Source organism: Aulonocara stuartgranti (genome assembly GCF_965226115.1).
Source record: "Aulonocara stuartgranti genome assembly, chromosome: 1".
NCBI classification, from domain to species: domain Eukaryota; kingdom Metazoa; phylum Chordata; class Actinopteri; order Cichliformes; family Cichlidae; genus Aulonocara; species Aulonocara stuartgranti.
The window spans coordinates 21,693,847-21,717,676 of NC_138939.1; the positions used below are offsets into that span (position 1 = coordinate 21,693,847).

The following is a 23,830-nucleotide window of genomic DNA, read 5'->3' on the forward strand; positions in this document are numbered from 1 at the left end:
AAGACCCTTACCTACCATTGGTTAGATGATCAGTTAAAAACGCCGACAAGGTTCAGCTGTAAGTGATCAGTGTCCGCCCAACCAACATAGCTTACTGAATGCCAGATATAGCAATTAACTCAAACACTATTTGCATACATGCAAATGATCTATCCCAACTGGACTTGCAACGTGGGATGCGCTGTTCTCATTAGTTGACCCAAATCTCTTACTTGTAACTCTGGATTTCATCAAAGTTTAGTCAGGATCTAATATTTCCTTTCAAGTTAACAGCGAACCCCTGATAAATCATGTCGAAATAAGGAGTGCAACATGCCAGTTCTAATGATGTAGTGATGAGCGACATCATCACGCTGCCTGTGCCAACAACGCTACAAATGTACACATACAACTCATGTATGATGGTCAGTGATGTGCGGTACTGTACATTTAAAGTGCTTCTGAACACATTACCTGCACTGTCTTATTTGAGGTACAGTCAGAAATCTGGTTATGCGAGCGAGTATAACACAGATTACTCCGAAGAATTTAATTTTTCCACAGCTGTTATATCTTTCAGTAAAACACATTTTTCAAGCTGCAAAGTAAATGTCCTACCATTTTAATGCTGATAGACTTATTAAAAAAAATTTAAATAGTGATATGTCATGATCTTTTTGTTACGTAGCTCTGAAGATCCAAGATGCACAGCATTCTCACTGAATGCAGTAAATTTCACTTATTTAAGTGTGTATGTGTACATGGAGCTGCTAGACTAAAGACGAGGCCCAGGGGCATTTGGTTCATTTGCAAAGTAATTGCTTTTATGTACAAAAAACTCATTCACTGTAGGTATTGTAAAAGCTTTCCGTTTAGGGAAACATGAGATTAATTCATTGTTTAGCGTAACACAGCACCTTTTCAACATTCACTTAATGATTCATGTTGGAGGAATTGTGTTGTCTATAATAGGCCAATAAAGAAATGCCTCAATACGTAATAAACATTTGTACCTCTCTGATGATCCCATTGTTTTAAAAAAACATTAAAAAACTAACAAAGTGGCTTCAACATAAAACAATTCAAAAATAGGAAGTTTTCTTTTTGGGGAAAGCTGGGCCAATGCGGTGCAGCATGAATGTTATTCAGCTTTCCCTCTATTCTTTATATAGCGTGCACACACGTTGGGAAGAATATTCAGTGATTCCTAGCTCTTCAATTATTCAACAAATTCCATTTCTTACATATTAAAAAATGTACCGTATGTGGAACTTGAAAATGATAAAACAGCATAAAATACTATTTTGAAATCAAAGCACCTATTGCATGGGCTTTCTTGGTTTTGTATTTGTACAATTGGACTACAATCCGGATCCCCACAGTGTGCAAAGGAGGCACCAGCTGGGTTTTCCACTGTAGCCTAATTCTTATTCACTGTAACAATAATATTTATGTGATTGAAATAGGTATCACTGGGAATCGCAGGCGGATTTCTCCTTTCTTCTTCATGTCACAGGAAAACTATGAATATGTTACAAATGCATTGTGCGCTGTAGTGAAGAACACAGACCTGAGAACAAGGTCATACTGCTCAGCGTGGTGTCAAGAGGCTCTCTCTCTTTCAAGCAAAGGCCTTTAAAAAAAAAAGCAACAAAAAGTCAAAGCCTTAACCTAATCAATGTCATCTGAAGAGCACTGTAAACACTTGCGCGAGGCTCTTTTATGCTTGGATTTTAAGTGAGACATTTTATTTTCTTGTATAAAAGCTACTCTCTAGCAAACATTTCTGTCAGGACGCTGAGCAGCGGTTTTTCTTCTTGTGGAAAAAAAAAATCACTTCTGAAGCCAGTAAGTATTTAGTAAAGGATTAATGCGGGAGGCCTTGATTGCGTTTAACAGAACAGGACCCAATTAGCATAATAGGCCCTCTTTCATTCTCTTTGAAGTCCAGAGCATAGAATAACAAATGTATATGAACCGCCAGCCAAACGTCAATACATGGAAATGCCACAATCCTCGGTGGAGGGTCTTGGGTGAATTTTTTGCAAGAGGAGGGGAAAACATCCCATCTTATTGCAAAATAAGCAGAACAGTGGATGTGATTGGTCTTCTAGCCACCAGGGCCAGCGTGCTCTGTGGGGCCCTGATCCTGGAGGATCAAGATGGAAGCAGAAAGGATGTAGCTGCTGGAGGGTGGGGTGGGTAGGCGGGGGGTGCATCCCCTCTCTCTCTCTCAGGTGTTTTTAAAGCACACTGTGATGCGGATGAGTAAAAGTAATTACTCTCCAATTAAAGATAAAGATGTCACTTGGGAGGGAGCTGCAACACAAAGGCTCGCCATGCAGAGGAGGGCGAGGGCAAAGTGTGCGCATCACATCCTACAGCTGCAGCGGGACGAGTCATGATAAATGTAACGTGATAAATATTTGTGCTGGAAACTGCAGTATTTGGTAATAACGGCGCAGTTGAGCTTTCCATTTAAAAACATATTCTCTGCATTATTTTTCCTTTTGAATCCGAAGTTCAACACATGCATTTCTCAGAGGTTTCTTTTACAATTGCAATGGAGACGTAGTTCATGATTTAAAGATATGAATTCTGTACTTCAGAATCCAGAGTTATTAGTATCCACCTTCTTGGTTGAAAATACACGGAATTAAAAATGCCCTTTTGAGATGGAAAAAGCTTTGAACTTAAGAAACATTTCAAGAAGCCTCTCTCTTTTTTTGTATTGGAAGTTCACCTCCTTTGAGCATGCCATAGTTTGGTTCTCTTTTCAAATAATAGAATGAAGTTTAATAGGTCACGGCAATCAATGTGAAGGTTCAAAGAGAATCTTGGAGCGATGCAGATATATTTTGTAATTTCCCTTTGTACATGATTTGAATAAAGATACAGTCAATAAACGGCATCAGTGAAATCAAATAAAGACCAAAGGCTCCTGTAGGTTAAAAGCTAAAGTCACAAAATGTGTTCGGTTCCTGCCGTTTGAGGTTCTCAAACGGGGGGAGAATAAACTGTCCATCACTGCAAGAACTTTTTTTAAGGTACCTCTTTCACATGTCAAAGGTAAAATCAGGTCTGAACTAGTTGTGGAGGAATACCAACATCCCACAGGAAACATCAGCTAAAACAACTTTAGTGTCTTCGGAGATGCTCTCTCTCTCTCTTGTACAGTGTGGCAGCTACTGTACAGAAGACTTTACAGCCATATTACAGCTTTGCCCCTGGTATTTCTGCAGTGGGCTGATTTGTTTGGGTGAACACACCACTGAGTTTTGATATTTGGTGTAACATCAAAAGGCGATGCCAGCTGTGCCACAAAGACCTGCGCCACTAATGCGGCAAGGGAAATGTTTCATAAGTCGTTTGCACTCATAAGCTCCAGATAATGTTGCGAGAAAAAAAGGATCGGGACACTGATGCACTTTCTCGTACTCAGCGGGAGTCTGCTTGAAAGTGCTGAAATGCTCTGTTTGGATTCAGGACACTGAATTCTGCACTAACCTACTGCGCTATTCTCCGCAGAGGCACAATCGAACATCACAGGGGCCCACTGTGTCAGGGTGCCTTAGCCTACTCTAGCAGACATTTGGGTATTTGTTATGCCTGGAGAAGTCGAGCGAAAACCGCGGTAGAGTTTTAAAGTTCCCTTGAAAAAACACAAAAGATTTTTACATGTTTTTGTACGTAGTCTGAAGCTTGAGGCCATTGTACGTGGTGCTCGACTCATTCGAGCCAACCTCGTAGAAATAAAATCAATGAAATGAACACATGTGCGACAAAGCAAATGTTGTGTTAATAACTTTAATATTCACATTTTTTTTATAAACTTTCATTGCTCGACCTTCTCAAGTCACACAAAAAATATGTTCGAGGTTATTTTCATCCCGATGTAAGCAAAAATAAAATTTATTTTGGCAAGCCTAAAGGGGACTGGCAGTGCTACAAGTACATACATATGAGATTTCAAGTGGTTTGGTTTAAGAATATTATCTGAGTGTTGACAAAAATACTATCATCGTGACGCATTTAGTACCTTCTCGCTCTTCACATTCCATTTGAGTTTTTCAGTTGCGATCACACTGCAAGAAGCAATTCAGTCGTGTCTTGAAAATATGATACAGTGCACAGTTAAAAGTGCGATAACTTGTAGAAAATGTCATTTTACTATTATGAGATTAACATTTTTTTTTAGACATTTCCATATTTGATAAGCACAGCCACACCCACAGCGAAGTCCTCAGGTTTTCTATAGAAAGTTGCTTTCAGCAGCTTTGAAACACCTCAGTTAGTTGTTGCTGCATACATCTCAGAGAGCAAGTTCAAGGCGTCGCTACCGTTTTTCTGTTGCTGCATATAAAAATGTCCCGAATCAAACAAAAATCCTCTTTGCTTTGAAAACCCAGTGGATTGTTGTCAGTGTGAAAAAGCACCTCAGTGTCCAGAAATTGCTTGAGCTGGGAAGTGATGAGAGAGAGGAAAAAGTAAGCACAAGGAAAGTAAATATCATAAACACAATAAAAACAAAAAACTACAAAATTGGATAAAGTAACAGTGTGTTTCAGTTTTTTATGTTGGGGTGGGGTTACTTAACAGTCCCTTCTTAAAAAGTAGCTTTGTAAAGATATAACATACCTGCACATTATTAAAGGGCAGTTAGAGGCCAATCATTAAAGGTATTATCAGACAGCGATAATAACAGGGCTTTCACCGCGGAGCATGCATAACTTCATGCTGCCCAACATGCAGATTAAAACTAACATGCAAAATGTTACATGCGAGGGGTTTTTGTGAAGAAACAAGTGCCGTGCATGTAATATTCTTAACTTTCACAACCCGACTGCGCATTAAAGCTCACCTCCGAAAGCAAACCCAGAATATAAAGAAAGCATGCAGCGACATGAGTAGATAGTATCTCACATCCACATTGTGCAGTTCTGAAAAGAAACTATTCCACGCTTTCAGAGCCACATGAATGCTGCATTGCTCTGCAAGTTAAAGTTCATATACGTGTTTGTTATTGCGAGTCTTCGTTTACTGTTTTGGGATCTGATTATTTTACGTGCGTCTATTTGTCAAAAGATGGCTGATATGGTTAGTACAGGAAAAATACCTTTAAACAGGAAATAGCATTAAAATATCTGTGGCATCAAGTACTGGGTGATGGACAGAAGTTTTTTTTTTTAAATAAAGCAGTGAAATGACACGAGCTTTATTTGTGCATTTACAGTAACAACAGTGATATGTAGATTTTCTTCTGCCAGGCTACAGATGGGGAGCTAATTGGTGCTGAGGAATGCAGCTGTGCTGACTGCTGAACTGTCAAGGTGCTAAATCAAAAGGTGTCTCTTTTGTTAATTATACACAATGCTACAAACAGTCGTGTTCGTTTGAGCCCTTTCTTTGCACAGCCATCCATAAATATTTTGGCAGTGGTACAAAAAAAAATTTACACACAATTATCACAGTGGGATGAGCAGACTGCCTGCAGATGTTTGTTTTGATTATAATGGGAGCAGAGGCAGGGCTTCCCTAACCTAGAGGAGATGTGTTTCCGACAATCATGACGGCGCGGTGAGCATGCGGCGAGGTGCGAAGCACGCAAGAACACCTTGTTTTGGGGGGGGAATTAGCAAGAAGCATTAGCACCGCAAAGCGTGCACTTAGGCCTTACTTCATGTTTCTGACTAGACAAATGTGTAGTGAATTCCGTTGTTCAGAGGAGAAGGAGGCGCCAGAGAAACGGGAGGAAGAGGAGGAGGTGGAGGAGGGGGTGGGGGAGGAGGTGTTAGGACGTTAACCTGTGGAGGAACTATGGAGAGAGGGCAAGAGGGGGGGGAAAAAGAGAGAAGGAACATTTGTTGTTAGAAGCCAAAAGAGTGAAATAGTTTCATATTCATGTTTTCCTGAAAAGAAATATAAGCATGAAACTTTTTAACTGTACTTACAGTTTCTATGTTGTGCATCTATTACACTCGGGATGGGAAATATGGATTAGTCCAATAACACTGCTTATGGTTTTTTATTATATTGGTCTTCTTAAATGTTAAAAAGATTTTTCGATAAAATTGGATCAGTTTTGGGGGAAATTTTAGTCATTTCAAACAGCACTTAAACAAATTAATAGTGCATTTTTTAAACAATAGTGAATACATGCATGTATATATACATATACATATCACCCAACTTCAATAGCAATGAAGTATACTAAAGAAATCTGAAAATGTAGATGTAAATGCAAATGTAAAAAAACGTTTTTTAATAGGTCATCATAACGTGATTAGGACTGGTTAATATTCATTTTTAATTAATCTGCTTATATACAAAAAAAACAAGAGGCACTGAACAAGAAGATAACTTTGTAGCTCATTAATCATTTCCCTGTACAAAATTACAGATTTGACGAGATCCAATGAATACAAAGAATTTTAAAAAATCCAACAATGAAAACACCTTTGCAATAAATACCACACGTATGTGATATTGCAGCGACAGATATTCCTGCTTTTATGCTGGAGTTACTGATGTCTCTCATGCATAATACTATGGAAAAGACTCTTCTTTTAATTCAAGGATTTGAAAGTGCACCAACATACCTCACTTTAACACCAAAGGAAGAGAAAGTCATTGATTCAGTCTCCACTGACAAGATGCCACCAGTTATATTCTCTGGCATTTCTCTATGCTGGAAATAATGTTATAATTGTTGACTTTGCTTCACTGTGCATATTAAACTTCCTCACACGCTGACAGCTTGAGTCTTACCGTGTGTGACAGATATATATGTGTGTGCATAGGTGTGTGTGTGTGTGCGTGCGAGGCAGGCAGACTGACAATCTGCTGCAGCTACGGTGAAAATTAACTCGCCTGTCTGCTGTAGAGTATGAAAGAGATGAGATGTGGGCGCAGTGTCTTTTATGCAGGTTCAGAGCTACGTTCAAAGCGGCAGCAACAGTATGCAGATGTGGAGTAGAGTTTGACTGGGTCATTGATCAGATCACAAAATGGCCTCATCAAGCGATTCCTCCCCAGCCTAAAAGATCCTACATGGATTGCAATTAGAGACTATCTTAGATCCTAGTAAGGAATAACGTTCACTTATTAGGAAATGAACAGCCTTATTGCTTGACTCTGCACCTTACGCCCCACCTCATCAATCCAGAATTCTTGAAAGACTGCTTCCCTCTCTCTTTATCCCTTCTTCAACAAAAATATGTCAATATGATCCCAGAAGGAATTCCACTCAAGCCGTCAGCTTGTGTGGAATTATTATTTTTTTCAGCATTTTTTTTTTTTTTTGCAATGATTTTTCACACTCACGGTTCAAATAGGCAGATAATGGTTTCAAATTAGATGAGAGACCAACCTGCAACAAGTTTGCTCTTGAGCGAAGCCTCTGAGGCGAGAGCGTAGGACATGGTGATGATCCGCTCCTGTTCCTGCAGAGCTGAGTCGAGCGCCACTGGCACCTCTTCTGGCTTCTCCGCAGACACCGCTGGTGCTAGGTTTTGCACACTGTAAAAGAAAAGAATGAAAGCAACAAATGAACAAAAATCTCACACACCATAGAAATGTGGAAGGACCCTAGAGGGAGGTCAAAAAGAAGCCTGAGATATACCAAACTGTCCAAAAATCTTGGACACCCCTCATTTCTTTATATTTTGCTAGGAATATGAGCAATAGGTGCTGTGACCTAATGAAACATGATTTTATGAATGAAGATATTCAAAGCTCCTGCTTGGATGTCGGTTGACTTTTGTCCTATTCCCTAGATCACTGCTTCAGTAAAGCTGAAGCTCTGTGGAGGCCAATCCAGGACTGATGATGCCATCAGTCATCAATCATGCTTTTACTGCACTGACAGTGTGTTTGGGATCACTGTCATGCTCAAAAATAAAGAAACTACAAATCAGATGCTTTCCAGATGGTAGTACATGGTGAATCAAAATCTGATGGTTCTTTTCTGATTGACATTTCCATCTAATTGAATAAAATCCTCACCAACACTGGCTGAAATACAGCTTCACATCATGACAGAGCCTCCACTGTGTTTTACACGCACTCACTTTTGTAAATCTCAAAGTTTGTACCTTGCATATGGTGGAGTAGGATGTGAAACAAAAATTTCAAATTTGAATCAATCTCCCTATAATACCTGTTGTTTCTGGGTTTCAGTCCAGTTCTTGTGTAACTTGGCATACCTCAGTCTTTTCTTCCTCTTTCCCTTCCTTAGGAATGACGTCCTGATGGATTGAAAGGACATATGCATCTCTCCTGTGTCAGGTATTTGATGGATTTTTTTCCCTTTTTCTTAACGGTATGACTTTCAGATACTGTTATTCTGCTGTAGATAGCTTTTTAGTTCTGCCAATGCATCTTAAATGTTTTAAGGACACTCTGTGCAACATGCATGATATGCATACCTTGGCTAATAATTCTTTGGGAATTACCTTGTTGGTACAAGAACACTTTTTTATGACACTCAGACTGTGTTATCTGTGGCATTTTTGCAGATTCTATTAAATAAATGAGAATAAATTGGGCTGCTAGTAACAAAGCACCTAAAGATACAATTTAAAAATGTGTCTTCCAAAGTTGTTATGTGTAGAAACAAAACTGAATAATACCTTGAGTTAGGTTGCTTTAAAAAAATATTTGATTCATATACATCAGTGTTAAATGGCCTAACAAAAAACACATCCTTTTACAAATGGTGAGGTACAAAGACTTCACTGAAAATGAGTAAAAACGCAGCCAGTCTGTAAAGAAAAACTTTGAAAGAAAGGCTGTTTGTTGCTCAAGATCCTTAAAAAATTACAAGAAAGCCTGAATCCTAGGGTCCAAAATATAAAGAAATTAGGGGTGACTCAATGCTTTTTTTTTTACAGTCCTATAGTCCAGAATCTTCAGGGCCTTGAAACTGATTGCATTTGCTTGACTAGTAGTATGGAAACACTACTCTCCTAAAACATCAGAGTTGAGTAACACTCCAATGTAACTTCAGGGTTTATTTAGTTACACTTCATCTACCTGGACTTTGCCAAGATGCTTTTGATACGCTCCACCTTACGATGACGCTCCTCCACTTCTTGAGGACTGAGTGGCTCCTCAGGCTCCGAGTCCACGTAGCGCTCTGGAATCGACACTTTCTGAGGTTTGGACAGCTAGAACACAGATGCAGTGTGTGAATTAAGATGTTTGCCACTTTATTGTGATCTCTACTGTGAGGTCAAAAATGATATACGAGTTCACTACGCAAGTTGAAGATTTGTAATCCTGAAAATGATCAAATAAGCATAGGACAAACTGTAATAAAATATGGAGACTAAATATGCAGAGATGTGCCCTGAAGTATCTTTAAAATGCTATTTTCATTTTAGTACAGGCAGAAAGTTTCAGCACTTGTATAGCTTCACACAATGACGTTTATCTGTCGCATACTAATGCATACTTTATACCGCCAGCATCCAGCCTATAGCTCATTTCTTCAATACCTATGTAGAAACAGTGCTGCAATACTTTCTGATGCTTTTTCCATAATTTCAGCAGCAAGTTTGTCAGCCAGTCTAATCAGGCTGCCTCACGACAGCATTGTGTAGGAAATTATTAATTATGTGCCACGTTTGCTGGTGCAGGTGCTGTTTATCTGTTGCTCATTTTAACATATTCTTTAAACATGATAAAACCTTTCAGTATATGCCTTTTAGGGATTCATCAAAATATCAGTGGAACATCAGTATCGACCAGTATTGACTTCTACCAGCCAATCAGCAAAAAAAGACGAGTGACATTTATTGACTGGAAATCTGTTGTGTCCCATTTGATACAGTTAGGTATTTTTAAAATCAAGTTTATTTTATTTTCCTCAAAAATGGGAGAGAAATACCAAGAAAAAGTAAACAAACAGAAAAAAAATGTCATCTGAGAATTTAAAGATCAGCAGCACAATCCATGAAATCCAATCAATGAGAATATTAAAAAAAGGGCTTGGTTGTGGCGCCTCCCATCATTTTAAATATTCCTTCTGTAAATATTTCTTTTTATTCACTTTCAGTATTCATTTTATAAAAGAAAAACTCCTTTTTGGGGTGAGTAGCCTCCTTTTTAACGTTCAGTGCACTGTTTTCCCCCTTTCATGTTATTCCTATGTTGACATTTTTCCTAGTCAGCTGTATTTCTTATTTTTAAAAAATGAAAAAAAAAAATACCTCTTTGTTAAGGTCCAGGTCATAGTCCAGAGGTTCCAGGTCAACCTCATGGGTGGGAGGGGGGGTTGTGGCCATGGAGCGGAAGGTCAGCCATTCATCCGAATGCGAGCGGGGTCTCTCTTTGTGCTCGGGAGGTCTTTCCTCCCCCTGGACACTCCTAACTCCCTGAGCCTCCTCCCCCTGAACCGCCCTCTCGAGTAACTGCAGGTCAAACTCCTGCTCTCTCTTCCACTGGACAACGCACACAGGAAAAATGTAGACTGTGAAACAAAGGACAGGGTGCTGCCACCAAGTTTTCTTGACTAAAAGAAAAAGTGAAACTTCTTTCACTTGCCTTCGTGAAGGCACACATGCTCGTCCTATTCCTAACATGATATTAAAGATTGCAGAGGGTTTTTACTTGCAATGTACAATGTCCAAATGTGTGTGTGTGTGTGTGTGTGTGTGTGTGTGTGTGTGTGTGTGTGTGTGTGTGTGTGTGTGTGTGTGTGTACAAGTGTGAAAAGGTAAAAAAAAAAAAAGAGGGCACATGCATAAATGAGTATGCATGCTGATATGAAAGATCTCAAAACACAGCATGCTAGAACTCTACAAGTGTGACAAGAACACAACACTTCACTCAAACTGATGACAAATTCAACAAACATAAGAAAGTTATACATGTTTACAGAAAAAAATGCAATAAATTAAAAAAAAACATGCCAATGAGTTCTTTAGAAAATATTTTTTATTTTTTGCAGTCACATTTGTAAAAGGAAGGATTCCTCTAGCCAACAGTAATTAGCAGATAAAACACTGAGCACATGATGCAATCACCTAACTCACTGTATGTTGCGATATGTAATGTGCTGCTAGTATCAGTACATCAGCATTGCCCAGGAAAAGTGTTAAATGGGACAAGAGTTGGTCCCAATCTATAAAACATATGATTTCAGTTTTATCTTCATTTAAATTTAAAACAAACAAACAAAAAAATCAGGTGAGAAAAATGGTGCGATGACATTGACAAGAGTGGGCTTAAGAATGTAATGCTCAGTGTACGTAAATGTTTTGGTCAGTAGAATATAAGTAGGCACTTTCCTTCTCTCTGCCTCACACACACACACGCACACATGCAGACACACATATATGGACAGCAACAGCATGGACACATGGAAGAGCTGGCTTTAATATCTACACGAGGAGAGACAAGACGGCTGCTATGTGACAGCACAAAACACTTCAACGGGTTAGAAATCAATGTGGTAGGATAGTGTTGATGTGAAAGAAAAATGAACAGGTCAGTGAGGAAGGGTGAGAAATGATGGATAAAGCAAAGTTAGAATCCATAGCAGAGAAAAGGGAGAAATGCAGTGACTGAGGTCATTAATATGTTATATGTTTTATAGCCAAGATCTCATCTTGTAAAGATTTTGAAAAAGAAAACAAAATCATCACTATTTAATGTAAATGTTATTATCTGCACCTCATAATGAACACTTAAACAGTTATATATGTGTGCTACTTTTAATGCTGCAGCTTGTTGTAGACCAGAAACGTATCTACTTATCTGTATAGGTCTTTTTTACCGAAGGGCATTTAGGACAAGCACACCAGAAAGGCACTTGGAGACCACATTCTCCTCCTAAGTCATAATATTTTTTTCTTAAAGGGATCCAAGTCTGCAACTCAACTGAATGGGTTCTTTAGGCCAAATGACTTTGGCGAAAAAGACCTACTGAAGCCTGAAAACAACACGTGCTGAATAAGCACAGATAGAGCCACACAGTGAAATGCCATACCGCACTAACTTAATAGTTTAATATAAACTTGGTAACAAGAGAAGCAGAGACGAGACCCACTGCACTCAACACAGGCATGCATTACTGCTGTAGACCGCCACTCTCAGTTTGGTTGTCGTCGTGCGTGAGAGTGTGACGTGTGATGCTGCTCTAGTAACATACTGATCCCAAGTCTGCTGAAAGTGAGCGTGAGGATGACGTGCGTGACGACGAAGCGGCGTGGCGGTCTCCGTGACTCAGGGTGCGTTTGCGCTGGCGAACGAGGGCCTTCTGGTGCCTCTTCATCCTCTCCAGCTGCTCATCAGCGCTCATCTTCCCCCTCTGCTGCTGCTGCGCCGGGTCCACAGCGTACAGACGCTCCAAGGCACTTTTTGGTCTCTCCTGAGACGAGTGGGAAGAGAGAAAGATGATAACAAGAGCAAACACATGGCAGACTTTAGACTGGTGGAAATATGACTAAAATAGCATTTTTTTAATTATACAGTGCTGTTAAATTGCTTTTAAAATGCTTGATTAAGTCTTATTAATATTATAAATGAATATAATCTGGGGTTGGAGTGACATGTTCACTCTGTTGTTACCCCCACCTTTATGCCAACTGCTGACGTTGCTCTTCGGAGGGTAACGTATGAGGAGATGCTCGAAGACTGATTTAACCTAAGTGAAGATCCGCCCGTTCCTGAGGGGAAGACCACAGATGTTAGAAGTCTGTTCTCATCTTAAACAATATTCTAAAGCATTTTGGCGGGATGAACTGACTGTTGTCTATGTACCTCTGCTCGGTAATGTCTTGTAACCTCCGTCATGCCCAGGTGTTACAACACTAATGTGACTGGAGCCATCACCAGCTCCCATGAGTTCTGGATCACTCAGGAAAGGCCTGAGTTCCACCTGACATATACGAGTGGATTTAAATTAGAAACAACATGACATTAAAAATGCAAACACAGCAATACACACAAGCTCTGCGTACCTTGCCGTCCCCGTTTGTGTACTGCCCAGTCTCTCGGTCCCTTTTACGTTCGTCTGACTGACGTTTGAGGCCACGTACAGAGGTGTGTCTGATGACTGTTGTCTCCCGGGGCAAGGGAGGCACAGCGGGGGGATGCTCATCGGGACTGTAGAGCTGAGGTAGAGGAGGTCTGGGAGGCACATCTTCCTCATTCTGCGCACAGAATAAATGTGAACCACTGAAAACAACTGAAGAAGGACTCTAGCCTTGCAAGGACCCCGAATACCAAGATGAAGAGTTCCTGAGCAAGTAACTCTATAGACTGTAGAGCCTGATGACAGTGGCTATGACACAGATTACACAGTATACAGTCATAGAAATGCTGTTACACTTTGACTTCCATCACACATTGGTATAAACAAAGCAGGATTAATGACAAAGATAATACATTTCCAAAACGTTTAAACTTTGAAATACACATTAATTATTTTTCTGCACTTAATAATCCATCAATTTTCTTGACTGCTTATCCAGCTAGTGTCACTGCAGCTTATTCCAGCTGAGATTAGGTGAGGGAGGCAGTACACCTTGGACTCAGGGAACAGATTCAAAAAAATTAACCTAACCTAGAATTTTTTTTCGACTGTGGAAGGAAACCAGGGAAAACTGACCAAATCCACAGACTTCAAGCCTAAACCATAATACAAAGTTTGCATTTGGTCACAATTTGGTAAGCAGCAATTTTCAAAATTGTTATATGATTGCAACATAAGCACGTGGCAATTTTTCTTTAAGATTCCAGTAACACTACAGACAACACCTGTGATGTTATGCAGTTTGGATAACTATAATTAGATTAAATATAATAGTTTTTAACAGTTTTGGAAATTTTGTCACAAATGTAATATATCTTAGTTTATCTTGTAATGTTGATTAAACGGGGCTCAGTGTTACTTTTATACATTTGTCTTGCACAATTTAAAAAGCAAATTGAGAAAATTACATCTTAGCTTATCTTACAACAAATTATTCAAAAACACCAAACACTGAGGTTACAGCCCTAACTGCATTTTTCTTGTTCCATTCCAGCTGGGCGTACTTGAATTGAATTGAAAGCCTTTATTGTCATTATACATAGTATAACGAGATTAAAACAGCTCTATAAAAGTGAACTGAATGTCATCTTCTTAACTCACTCAGTTTGTTTTATGCAAAGATGCATGAGCACCAGCAAAAATGTTTACTTACATTTATTACTTGGCTAATTAGTGGCCAAATAAGGTAAATATTCACTTTTTTTCTTGGACTTTTGGACATTATTTCACATTTCTCTATTTCCTGACACTTCATTCAGTTCATTGATCAACAGGGGTAAATAGACTCATTTTAAGGAAAGTGCTAATGGCTTGTTGAAAACCTCCAACTAGAAAAAAGGGAAGTTGAAAATCACAGACTACAAAATGCACTTCGGTGTATTTAACCAACCAAAGCTGAACACACAAATGCAGAGAGCACATGATTAAACAAACCAACACAAACCAGCTTAAGTTTACTCACTTACCCACTTAGGCCCACTGATGACAGCTGTAGAATGGTGTAATGGCTGCTGGCTGAGACTAGAGGAAAGGGTGGGGGTGTGGCTACTGGGACTGAGGTGGGGGCTGTGCTGCTGCTGCTGCTGGGACAATCTCATCTCCATAGCAGACGCGCTCCCAGACACAGAAGGCACTGATGACACTGACACCGAAGGCACAAATTTCCTCTCTGGGGAATATGATGCGGATGATCACATGACAATAATACACACATGCTGTAAAGACAGCACTTTTAGTTTCCTATGGGAAACATTCAAGGGATTGGTAACAAAAATATGACTGCAGGCTTTAATGAGAAGATACAGTCGCAGGTCCACAGCGATTTGCTTTGTAGACATGGAACCTATAGCGCTTGCCTCACCTGGGTTGGTAACAGAGGAGATGGTGACTTTGTAGTTGGCTTTACTGCTGCTGAGACCTGCGATAACATCCTCAATCCTCCAAAGCTCCTTTCTGATCTGGACCTTCTCTTGCTGCTCACATAGAAACACAGAACCACACACACACACAGACGCATACAGACACATTTTCATATTTTACAGATTTTAATTAGAATCCAACACACGATCCTCTGAACCAGTTCTTTGCTTTGTCTGAGTATATGACATCAGCAGTATTTAGCTCATTCCCATTCAAAGCGAGCGACTGCTTGCGGGAGTTAATGGAGATCACTGAGCCACAGACCTGAGAAAGATCACAGCGGCTCATCTGTCCCTGCAGGGCCGACTTCAGCCAGTCCACGTCCCTCTCAAGCTGGCTGTACTCATTCCATGCATTTTCCATCTCCTAAAGAACAAAACACATCACGCTCTGTGTTACAATGCCAAAAAAACAGTGTTCACACACTGTACTTAGCTTGTGAATAAAAAGCTGTTTTAGTGGCGTGTATGTGAGCTGCAGTTAAGACCAGGTGTGTTAAGTGGTGATTTTTATGATTTATCACTTCTTCTTTTTTTTTTAAATTGCAGTGTGCACTGACAGACTACAACCAATGCCTGGAAATGTCTTTAAGCCAAAGACACATTTGTTTGCTTTCATGTAATCTTGCGGTTTATTTGTGAATGTTCTTTTGAAACTCGTAATTTTCATTTCAACACTAAATATTTTGAATATCAGTGAACTTTTTGACCAAATATTTTTTTTTCTGAGTGGCTGAGAAATCTACTCATTTCTTTGTAGCCGTAGGTTTGTCCCTAAGCACTCATTTTGATAGTGACAGTCATCCTGAAACATTGTGCCAGTTGCAGAAACCATAAAAAAGGAACAACTAAAAATAGAAGCGAACATCTTGTTTTCAACCAATAAAACATTTCTTTAGTAGCATGTGCTTACTGTAAGAGCCTGAGTAGTTTGATCCCTTACCTGCCAAAACATCAGTGTCAAATGTCAAAACAAGGTTTTTCAAAAAATTGTACTAGCCAAAAACTCATTTTATCTCAAAAATGGTGTACAGGCTTTCCTTAAACAATGAGAGGAAATAAGTAGTAGAGAACAAAAGAAGAAGAAGTGGTAGGGCAAAAAAGACCTATCTATAGCAGATGAATAATATCTGAAAGCCGTGCTCTTAAGAAAATAATCTAGAAAACAAATCAAAGACCCGACACAGGACATGAAACATACATCTGGTCCTTCTGCTGTACCATCTCCTGTTCACTGAAGCCTGAAATGGTCTCACTGGAAGGGTAGCTGTCATTTGTTTTGCACGGCAATGATGCCAAACACACTGCGAGTGTAGCAAAAGCATACAGATATAAAAATCACACAAAAGAACACTACCGGTCATGGATTGGTCTCCCCAGAGCCCAGAAATCAACATTACTGAAAGACTGTGGGATCATCTGAACACGGAACGGAAAAAAAGGGATCCAACAGCCAAAGAAGACCTTTGACCTTTGACCTATGTCCTCCAAGAAGAAAGATATCGTTCCTAAGAGAGTTCAGACTGTGTTGAACAGTGGTCATACCAAATATTGACTTTCAAAATTTTTAAAATTGTGCAAACTCTATATTTCCACATATGTACATGTTTGCACATGCTTCAATAAATCAGTGCACCTATTTCACATTTTCATAGGAGAATATGAAGAAATGAGAGTTGGATGAAAAAGTCTGAGCCAGTTTCACTGAAGAAGGAGGCTGTAGTTTTTGTCATAAGCACAATGGACTTGCAAATCCCGGGTCTTACTGTGGATACTTGAGATATTTCAGCCCTGATATGGACCACGTCCTCTTGTAGTAATTTCTGCTGATAGGCAATTTTCTCAGCATGAGCTGGCTGATCTCTGTAGTCCTCCATCTGCTGGTGGGAAACATCCAGCACAGATTCTAACTTGTCCTACACCAGGGGACGATAACATTGTCATAAACACGTAAGCCTTCATAGACCACACAAGAATACAAACAAATATATACAACTCAAACCTTGTCCTCTTTCAGAGTGCGTATCCGGGCCTCTAGCTCCTGTAGAATCTTGTCTTGTTCACACAGTCGACTTAATTTCACCTAAAAGAAAACATATTGAAACAGTGAGAATGGAGGAAAACTCAGTTCTTCCTATCGCTTCTGATAATACGGCAGAGTGTAGACAGAAAATAAAGAGATAAAACAGTGCCTGAGATTTTTAGATACGGCTTCTGTTTGCAACACCGTTAAACTCTTCCATTCTTGCCTTTGTTCAACTCTATTCCACAATGCACCCAGATAAGACAAATTGATCGTCTCAGTCTGTCAATACGGCTCATCTGTGTAAAAAGCTCAAAGGAATTCCTCTCATCGGTGCAGTGCCAGATATCAAAAGCCTCTATACTATCTAGTTTGGGGGTGAGCTCTGGTAATACCCATTATGAGTAATCATAATCAAGAATCCATATTTTCAATTCACTTTTGGAGAAAGCCGTGTTTACAGAGAGTGACAGATTTGTTTTCCCAGAAATGGGTTATGTGTTTATGAAAACAACATAAGACTGCCTAGTTCACAGTCTTTCTCAAACAGTGTTTTTTTTCTTCTCAGATCTATTTATCATTCTGTTCAATTAATAATTAAGCTGTTTTTATTTTCGCTGCCACATATTGTTGTTTTTAATTGCATGAAATATTCATTGTTCCGATAAATTTACTGGCAATTTCTTATAAATTGTTAAAGTGGAACAATGCTAATGATGAAAAGCCAGGACATCCATCTTATTTACCTCTATTCAGCAGAAAACAAAGAATGAGGAAAGCAGAATCTGGGAAATCAAACTGAAAAATTTAACAGCTCAACATCTAAAACTCCCATTACATGTATTTTTCCCTTTAAATTGCAGGGAGGAAAATAAAAGCTGTGGTCGATACTCTCAGGCCCTCACTGTGCTGCATGGATGGGTGTCCCCACAGTGTTGCAACGCAAATACGTTCCCTTCCCTCTACAGCCTCTGTTTACCACAACTTAAGAACACACACGCAGGCAAACCACACTAAAACACACAGTAAAGTCAGACTAAAGTCAGCTGCTTCTCTGTAGTGGATTGTCAGAAGTCGGAAACAGAGATCTTAGAGGGGAAAAACAGAGAAGGATAAACAGGGTGCTTATCTGACTGTTTTTGTAAATCCTGAGAACAGAATGATTTACTTACATCAGCATCACTTTCTGCTATTTTCACAGGCCTTGATGGTCTTTCTTTCTTTAAACTGTCACGTCCAGTAACCTAAAGTTGAACGAATGACAAAATAAAAAACTGATACATATTTCTAGTTTACAGATAATGGGACTGATACACAAGTTAAGCCGAGTTTACTAAGGAGGAAAACAAAAGAAAAAAAAAACTGATACAAAATTGGAAAAAAACAACTTATTATAGCTTCGTTCAAACATTTATGCAGATAGAGTTTCTACATCTTTGTGTTTGGAAAAAAGCTCTTACGCTGCTATTTACAGGATGCTTATTACTGTAACTTAACAAACAACTCTTCAAAAAAATTACCAGTATGGGAGAAAAAAGTTTTTTTCAGATTTTGTTTTTCACATCCATGGTTTTGAATGGGAACGTTTTTAAGTGGAGACCTAACAAAGGCGTTGATTATTAAAATGCTCCTCAGCCTCCCTGGGAAAGTCTATGCCAGAGTGCTGGAAAGGACCCTCGGATACAGGAGGAACAATGCGGTTTTTGTCCAATTGTTTATAACATTTGGATAAAAAAATCAGTTGTAGCCAGTGATGTGGACATCATCAGATGATCGGTTAGGGGTTCACTGAAGTACCCTTTGGTTTCTGCTTTCAATCCATTCACTTCCACCTATCTAGCAGGGGTGCTGAAACCTCTCCCTAGACCAGTGATGGATTTGAACCCAGCAACGTCTTGCAGTGAGGCAACCGTGCTAACCACCATGCTGCCATCTGCATTGTGACACTCTTCAGAATTCATCCCGCTACTTCCTTCACTACCAGGCCATTACACTGCCTCCACCATTTTTGGCACATCATGTGGTTTACTGTCCAGCGGTTTATTCTGCAGAACTGTGCAGGCTCCTTTTCTGTGTGTAACCAGTAAACTTCTATATTTACATTCATGAAGGCATCTCTTAAACCACCTTGTCGAGAGTGTTTTTTGCTTGACTGGACGTTGGAAACGTGTCTTCCAAACCTTTTTGTGTTGCTGAGGTGGGCAGTTCATTTTTTATTTTTAAGGATGTACCAGATCATAGATTTGGAAACTATTTTAATTTTTTTCTTTGTGATAGATTTAGTTTTCTTTTTCAGTGACATGATGGCCTCCTTTACCTGCAATAACAACTTATCTGGACCTCATATTGAGAGTACCAGTGAACCGCAGCCAAGTCCAAGTTCAACACAGAATCAGCTCCAGATATTTTGTCTGCTTAATTTGTACTGAAATAATGAGTGAACAGGCCTGATGTTACCAAGTATTAAAAACAATGCTTAGGTTTAGAATTATTTTAGTCTGTCTAATTAGCCTGTGAAAATGGGGAACCATGCATAAAATGCATGTAATTCCTGAAAGTCTGCATTTCAGGGACATCTATATGGTTTAATTTAAAGTCCATCGTAGCAACAAAATTACTAAAAAAAAAACTAAAAAAAAAACAAAAACAAAAACAACTGTCATTTTCCAGAAACGTATAGACTTAACTAGCTCCACTATAGTTGATATTTTTCTCTGCTGATATCAGGCTAATAGTACAGGGTATCTAGCGACTGCCGGTCTTTGCATCGCACCCGGAGGTTCACAAGATAATGACGCAGAGATTTGTCAGCCACTTCTCTATCAGAGTCAGTAATTTTCAGAGATCAAAAGGTTGATTATTCATATATCGCCCACATTAGGGTCACCACACGTTGAACAGCAGTATGGACCAGTGCAAATAGGAGACTCAGTTAAAGGGACATTCCACTTATTTTACATGTCACGGTCAATTAGTAGTCTTGTGGGGGTATTGCACAGTCTGTGAGAAAAGGTTTTATTATGTATTCTGTGGTTGTAGAGAGATCGTCATGAAGTCTGGGAAAATTATTACAGTGATCACCAGCATATTTTTTTCTTGGCTTTGGAAACTTTGAGTTTTTAAAAGAAAGTCTCAGTTTCATTCTTGGGGCACTGAGTTTAAAAGGCGTGGGTGCTTACGAGTTAGGACCAACTATGCAAAAATCAACTCAAAATAAACAAGTTTTGACTATGTTTTTTGCAGTCTGTCCCTTTGCCAGCTCTAATTAAGTGCATTACCAAGTATCTGTAGGAGTTTTTGAAGACCATAGCAAACTTACACCGCTGCACATTTTCATCCATTTCCACCAGTTACCACAATAAAACTATGACTCAGCCTATAATATAAAATCGTATTTACTTTGCTAATACATAAAAAATACATAAAATTTCCTAAAGAGCCTAATTAGGCCATCTGTTATGCTCTAACAAATAAAACAAAAGCAAAAAGTCAAACAGACATTCAGTACTGTTAGTGGTGCTTATTAGCATGCAATTCAAAATCTCAGTGGTGAGTATCACACGATGGATGATCGGATGAAGGGATTCATGTGTAAAGATCCTGCATAATTTACTGGGATGCGTCACATTCCATTTAAAAAGCAGTACAATGGTCTATTTCACTTGTATGCACATCATCCTCACATTCGAGCAAAACATGACGTGGGCATTTCAAACACACTGATCTCTTTTTGATCTCTTTTGAACCCAGAAAGCGAAAAGTTATTTGCTGTACTGCGTATCACAAGATGACTTCCCTCAACTCACTTTGCTTTTTTCCTTTCTTTTTTTTTTTTTTACTGATGCAGAGCTGCATCAATAAAACACTTCAACACTTCAGCATCATTATTACTTTATACCAGTTTCACTGGACAATTTTCAGGATTTATCAAAGCAAAACTGAAAAGTATCTTTTTCTTTATCCTTAAATTGATCATTTGTGCAATAAGAAGACAGTTTCGAGAAATGTTAATTCCATTGTAAAGGACAGAAATAGAACAGAGGACAGAAAGGAAAAGAGGGAAACAGGGAGGCAGATGTTGGAGGCAGCGACAGGAGAACAAGATTGTAGTCCAGAGAGGGGAGGTGGAGAAGAAGATGAAAAAGACAAAGTGCCATTTACTTTGTTGGGGCCCACCTTCAGATCTAGATACTCCAGGTCCTTCTTCAGTTGTATGTAAGTATCATCAGCCTTTAAATGAGCAATGGAGAGATAAATCATTTGAAATGAAGCTGCAAAGGATAATGCGTGATCAGATGACACTTAGGGCCTTTATTTGGGATTTTCTAGCAGAACTTTAATTAACTTGGTCTCAATTACAGTGCACTTCTACCTCTGTATTTTTATCTACAGTCAAGCTCTAATTAAGTAATCAAGTAATTGTTTTGATCTGGTTTAATGTCTCATGTATGACCTTATGCACAACTGAGGAACACAGACATGTGCATGACATGTGGTCAGACAGAGAGTTTATATTTCTCCATAAGCGTGGAGGATGGCCAGAGAATGGTCGGTTGCTAAAAACTGGGTGGAGTTGTCGCTGCTGCTCTTACAGCATTGTGTTTGCTTCCCAACTACACAGAAATGTTCTGATAATCAGACATTATTGTGGTTGTGCAAGGTTATACATCTATGAGACAACGCAAAGTGTAAAATACAGGCATGGGCCACAAGCAACATGCTCCAAACATGGCATATCCCTGTTTACAAACAGTCACACAAGGCTCCGAGTATCCATAATATATAACCGTTAATACAATACAAGTCATGTCAAAGTGGTTAAATGAACAAGACATCCAAGCAGAATCAGAAAACTGCACAGTCTGTAACGATGATAGGGTAGTAATGTATGGGAATGGCTGGGGAGCAGGGGACCACAATGCACTGGCAAAGGATGCACTGGGCTGCATTAGGGAAATATGAGGGTCCCTGACCTGCATGCTGGGGCCTAGTAGGCCGTTGTGCTGGTGGTGCTGCAGGTGAGCGAATGCATTGCTGGGACTATGTGCACCAGCCATCTTGGCCTGGTGCCTCCGAAGCTGAATGAGGAGCAGAGTCAGCTCCTCTGGCTGTAGCGTAGCCCGGGTTTAGGGGCCAGTGAAAGCACAGAGGGATGAGAGGAAATATTTCATAATCATCTGGGCAGTAAAGTGGCTGAGCTGCAGTAACTGTGGAGTGTGGCAGAGACACCAGTATACTGCTGCCTCCAATAATGTAACACTTTATGTGAAAGGTACATGAATTGTCACCTATTCATAGAAAACGGGACACATTAATAGCATTAATTCATTTATGAAAAACACATGTTAAACACCAGTACCTCATCCTCACTCTTATCTAACACTGGCCCTGCCCCCAAATATTTCAGATATTTTATACATTCATTTTTGTAATTTTCAGTATTGTGCAGAAGTCTTGAGTCACACCTCATTTCTTTATATTTTATTTCCAAGAAGCCAGACTTTTTCAGTAGTATTGAACAATAGCTCTTCCAAAGCTTCTGTGGACATTTGCTTTTTTCACTCAGTTTAAGTCCAATCCTTGACCATTTTTAGAGGAATGTTTTTATTGTTGTTGTTTGTTGAACCACATAACAACAACATCTGAATCATCTGAGCATAAAAGGGACCAAAGTCAGTGTTGTCTCTACACATAACAGCAAACTGTGTATGTTTATGTTCTGGATATAAGTAACTTTTCCCCCTATAGTTTCTTTATACAGTTATATTTTTACACGGTTTTACTTTAATTAATGAATTCATTGTTTTTCATGCATGAAGTCATGAATGAATTCATGATAATTCATGTACCTTTAACACAATGTGTCCTTATAATACCTGAAAATGTAAAACCTAGAGCTACACAACAAAGACTGTCATGTGAGGACGGCCTGCTGTGCTGTCTGAACAGAAATGCTATCAGGAACAAAAACACTGGAACAAATTCTACATGTGATAATGTCACAGACGGCCCCCATTAATTACGTTTCCAGTTCTTACCTGGATTCATTTTCCTAGACTATTATAACGCTTTGTTAATATTACAAAAAGTCCATTTTTCATATTGATCCAAGTAAGTAATATTAATGTAATAGAAGCTCATACCGTTTTGCCATGCAAGCTGGGAGCACTGACTGTGTGTGTGATGTAGCCCATGGCTGGCACGGACCTCCTCTCTATTTGGGAATTCTGTGGAGAAATGCAATTCGTTCACTTGTTAACGCAGATCATATAGAATGAAATCAAACAGAATATCTGATTTACTAAATAATCTTCAATAGTGTGTTGAAAGTGATATATGGATCACTTCATCACACTAAGTCAAAGTTAAACCATTGCCTCCAAGTCTGCAAACAAATTTGACTACACAGCAGATTTATTTTTTCCATCTATCCTTTTCTCGCTTTCATCACTCCTACTCTTATACGAAACAAGGTGTGCCCTGAGTTTTCAGATGCTACAGGGCTCGGAAAAATTTGACGTTTTTGCTTAACACACAGAATTAGCGAAAACCAGGCCCACCACAGAAGCTTAAAAGGACACAAACAACAAGAGATTTAATTAACTACACATAAATTATACTAAACCTGCTTTCTTAAAATAACATTTGTTTGCTACCAGCAAGAGAAGCACTGTAAGCCATTCCCTTTGAGATTCCCATGCCACAATTTTTTTGCTGTATAATAGGTTTTTTATTTAAATGCGAGATCAGAAGAAAGAGACCGCTGCTGATGTTTGAGATACAGTAGAGATGTTTATAGGGTGCTGAGAAGCCCAGGGCAAATTGGATTAGCTGCTAATAAAACATACTTCTTAATGATATTCCGCAGAG

At 39.2% G+C, this 23,830-nt stretch overlaps 1 protein-coding gene across 18 annotated transcripts in view; it reads right to left on the reverse strand.

The window, feature by feature from the left end:
* plekha7b (pleckstrin homology domain containing, family A member 7b) overlaps positions 1-23,830 on the reverse strand; it is an 80,355-nt gene that overhangs the window by 1,462 nt on the left and 55,063 nt on the right. For 8 of the 18 annotated variants that reach the window (XM_082506649.1, XM_082506652.1, XM_082506656.1 and 5 more), the window contains 18 exons: positions 23,104-23,187; positions 21,934-22,068; positions 21,122-21,190; positions 18,133-18,204; positions 16,940-17,020; positions 16,704-16,853; positions 15,203-15,304; positions 14,880-14,991; positions 14,485-14,687; positions 12,945-13,136; positions 12,745-12,862; positions 12,559-12,650; positions 12,134-12,352; positions 10,191-10,421; positions 9,013-9,146; positions 7,349-7,497; positions 6,850-7,025; positions 3,773-4,439 (listed from right to left, as the gene is read on the reverse strand). In XM_082506649.1, the coding sequence (XP_082362775.1) occupies positions 6,898-7,025; positions 7,349-7,497; positions 9,013-9,146; positions 10,191-10,421; positions 12,134-12,352; positions 12,559-12,650; positions 12,745-12,862; positions 12,945-13,136; positions 14,485-14,687; positions 14,880-14,991; positions 15,203-15,304; positions 16,704-16,853; positions 16,940-17,020; positions 18,133-18,204; positions 21,122-21,190; positions 21,934-22,068; positions 23,104-23,187 (2,271 nt within the window). In that variant the 3' untranslated portion in view covers positions 3,773-4,439; positions 6,850-6,897. Of the gene's footprint in view, positions 1-3,772; positions 5,795-6,652; positions 6,668-6,849; positions 7,026-7,348; positions 7,498-9,012; positions 9,147-10,190; positions 10,422-12,133; positions 12,353-12,558; positions 12,651-12,744; positions 12,863-12,944; positions 13,137-14,484; positions 14,688-14,879; positions 14,992-15,202; positions 15,305-16,703; positions 16,854-16,939; positions 17,021-18,132; positions 18,205-21,121; positions 21,191-21,933; positions 22,069-23,103; positions 23,188-23,830 lie in introns of those variants that run through there. The other 10 variants (XM_082506661.1, XM_082506660.1, XM_082506662.1 and 7 more) reach the window with 10 other exon arrangements.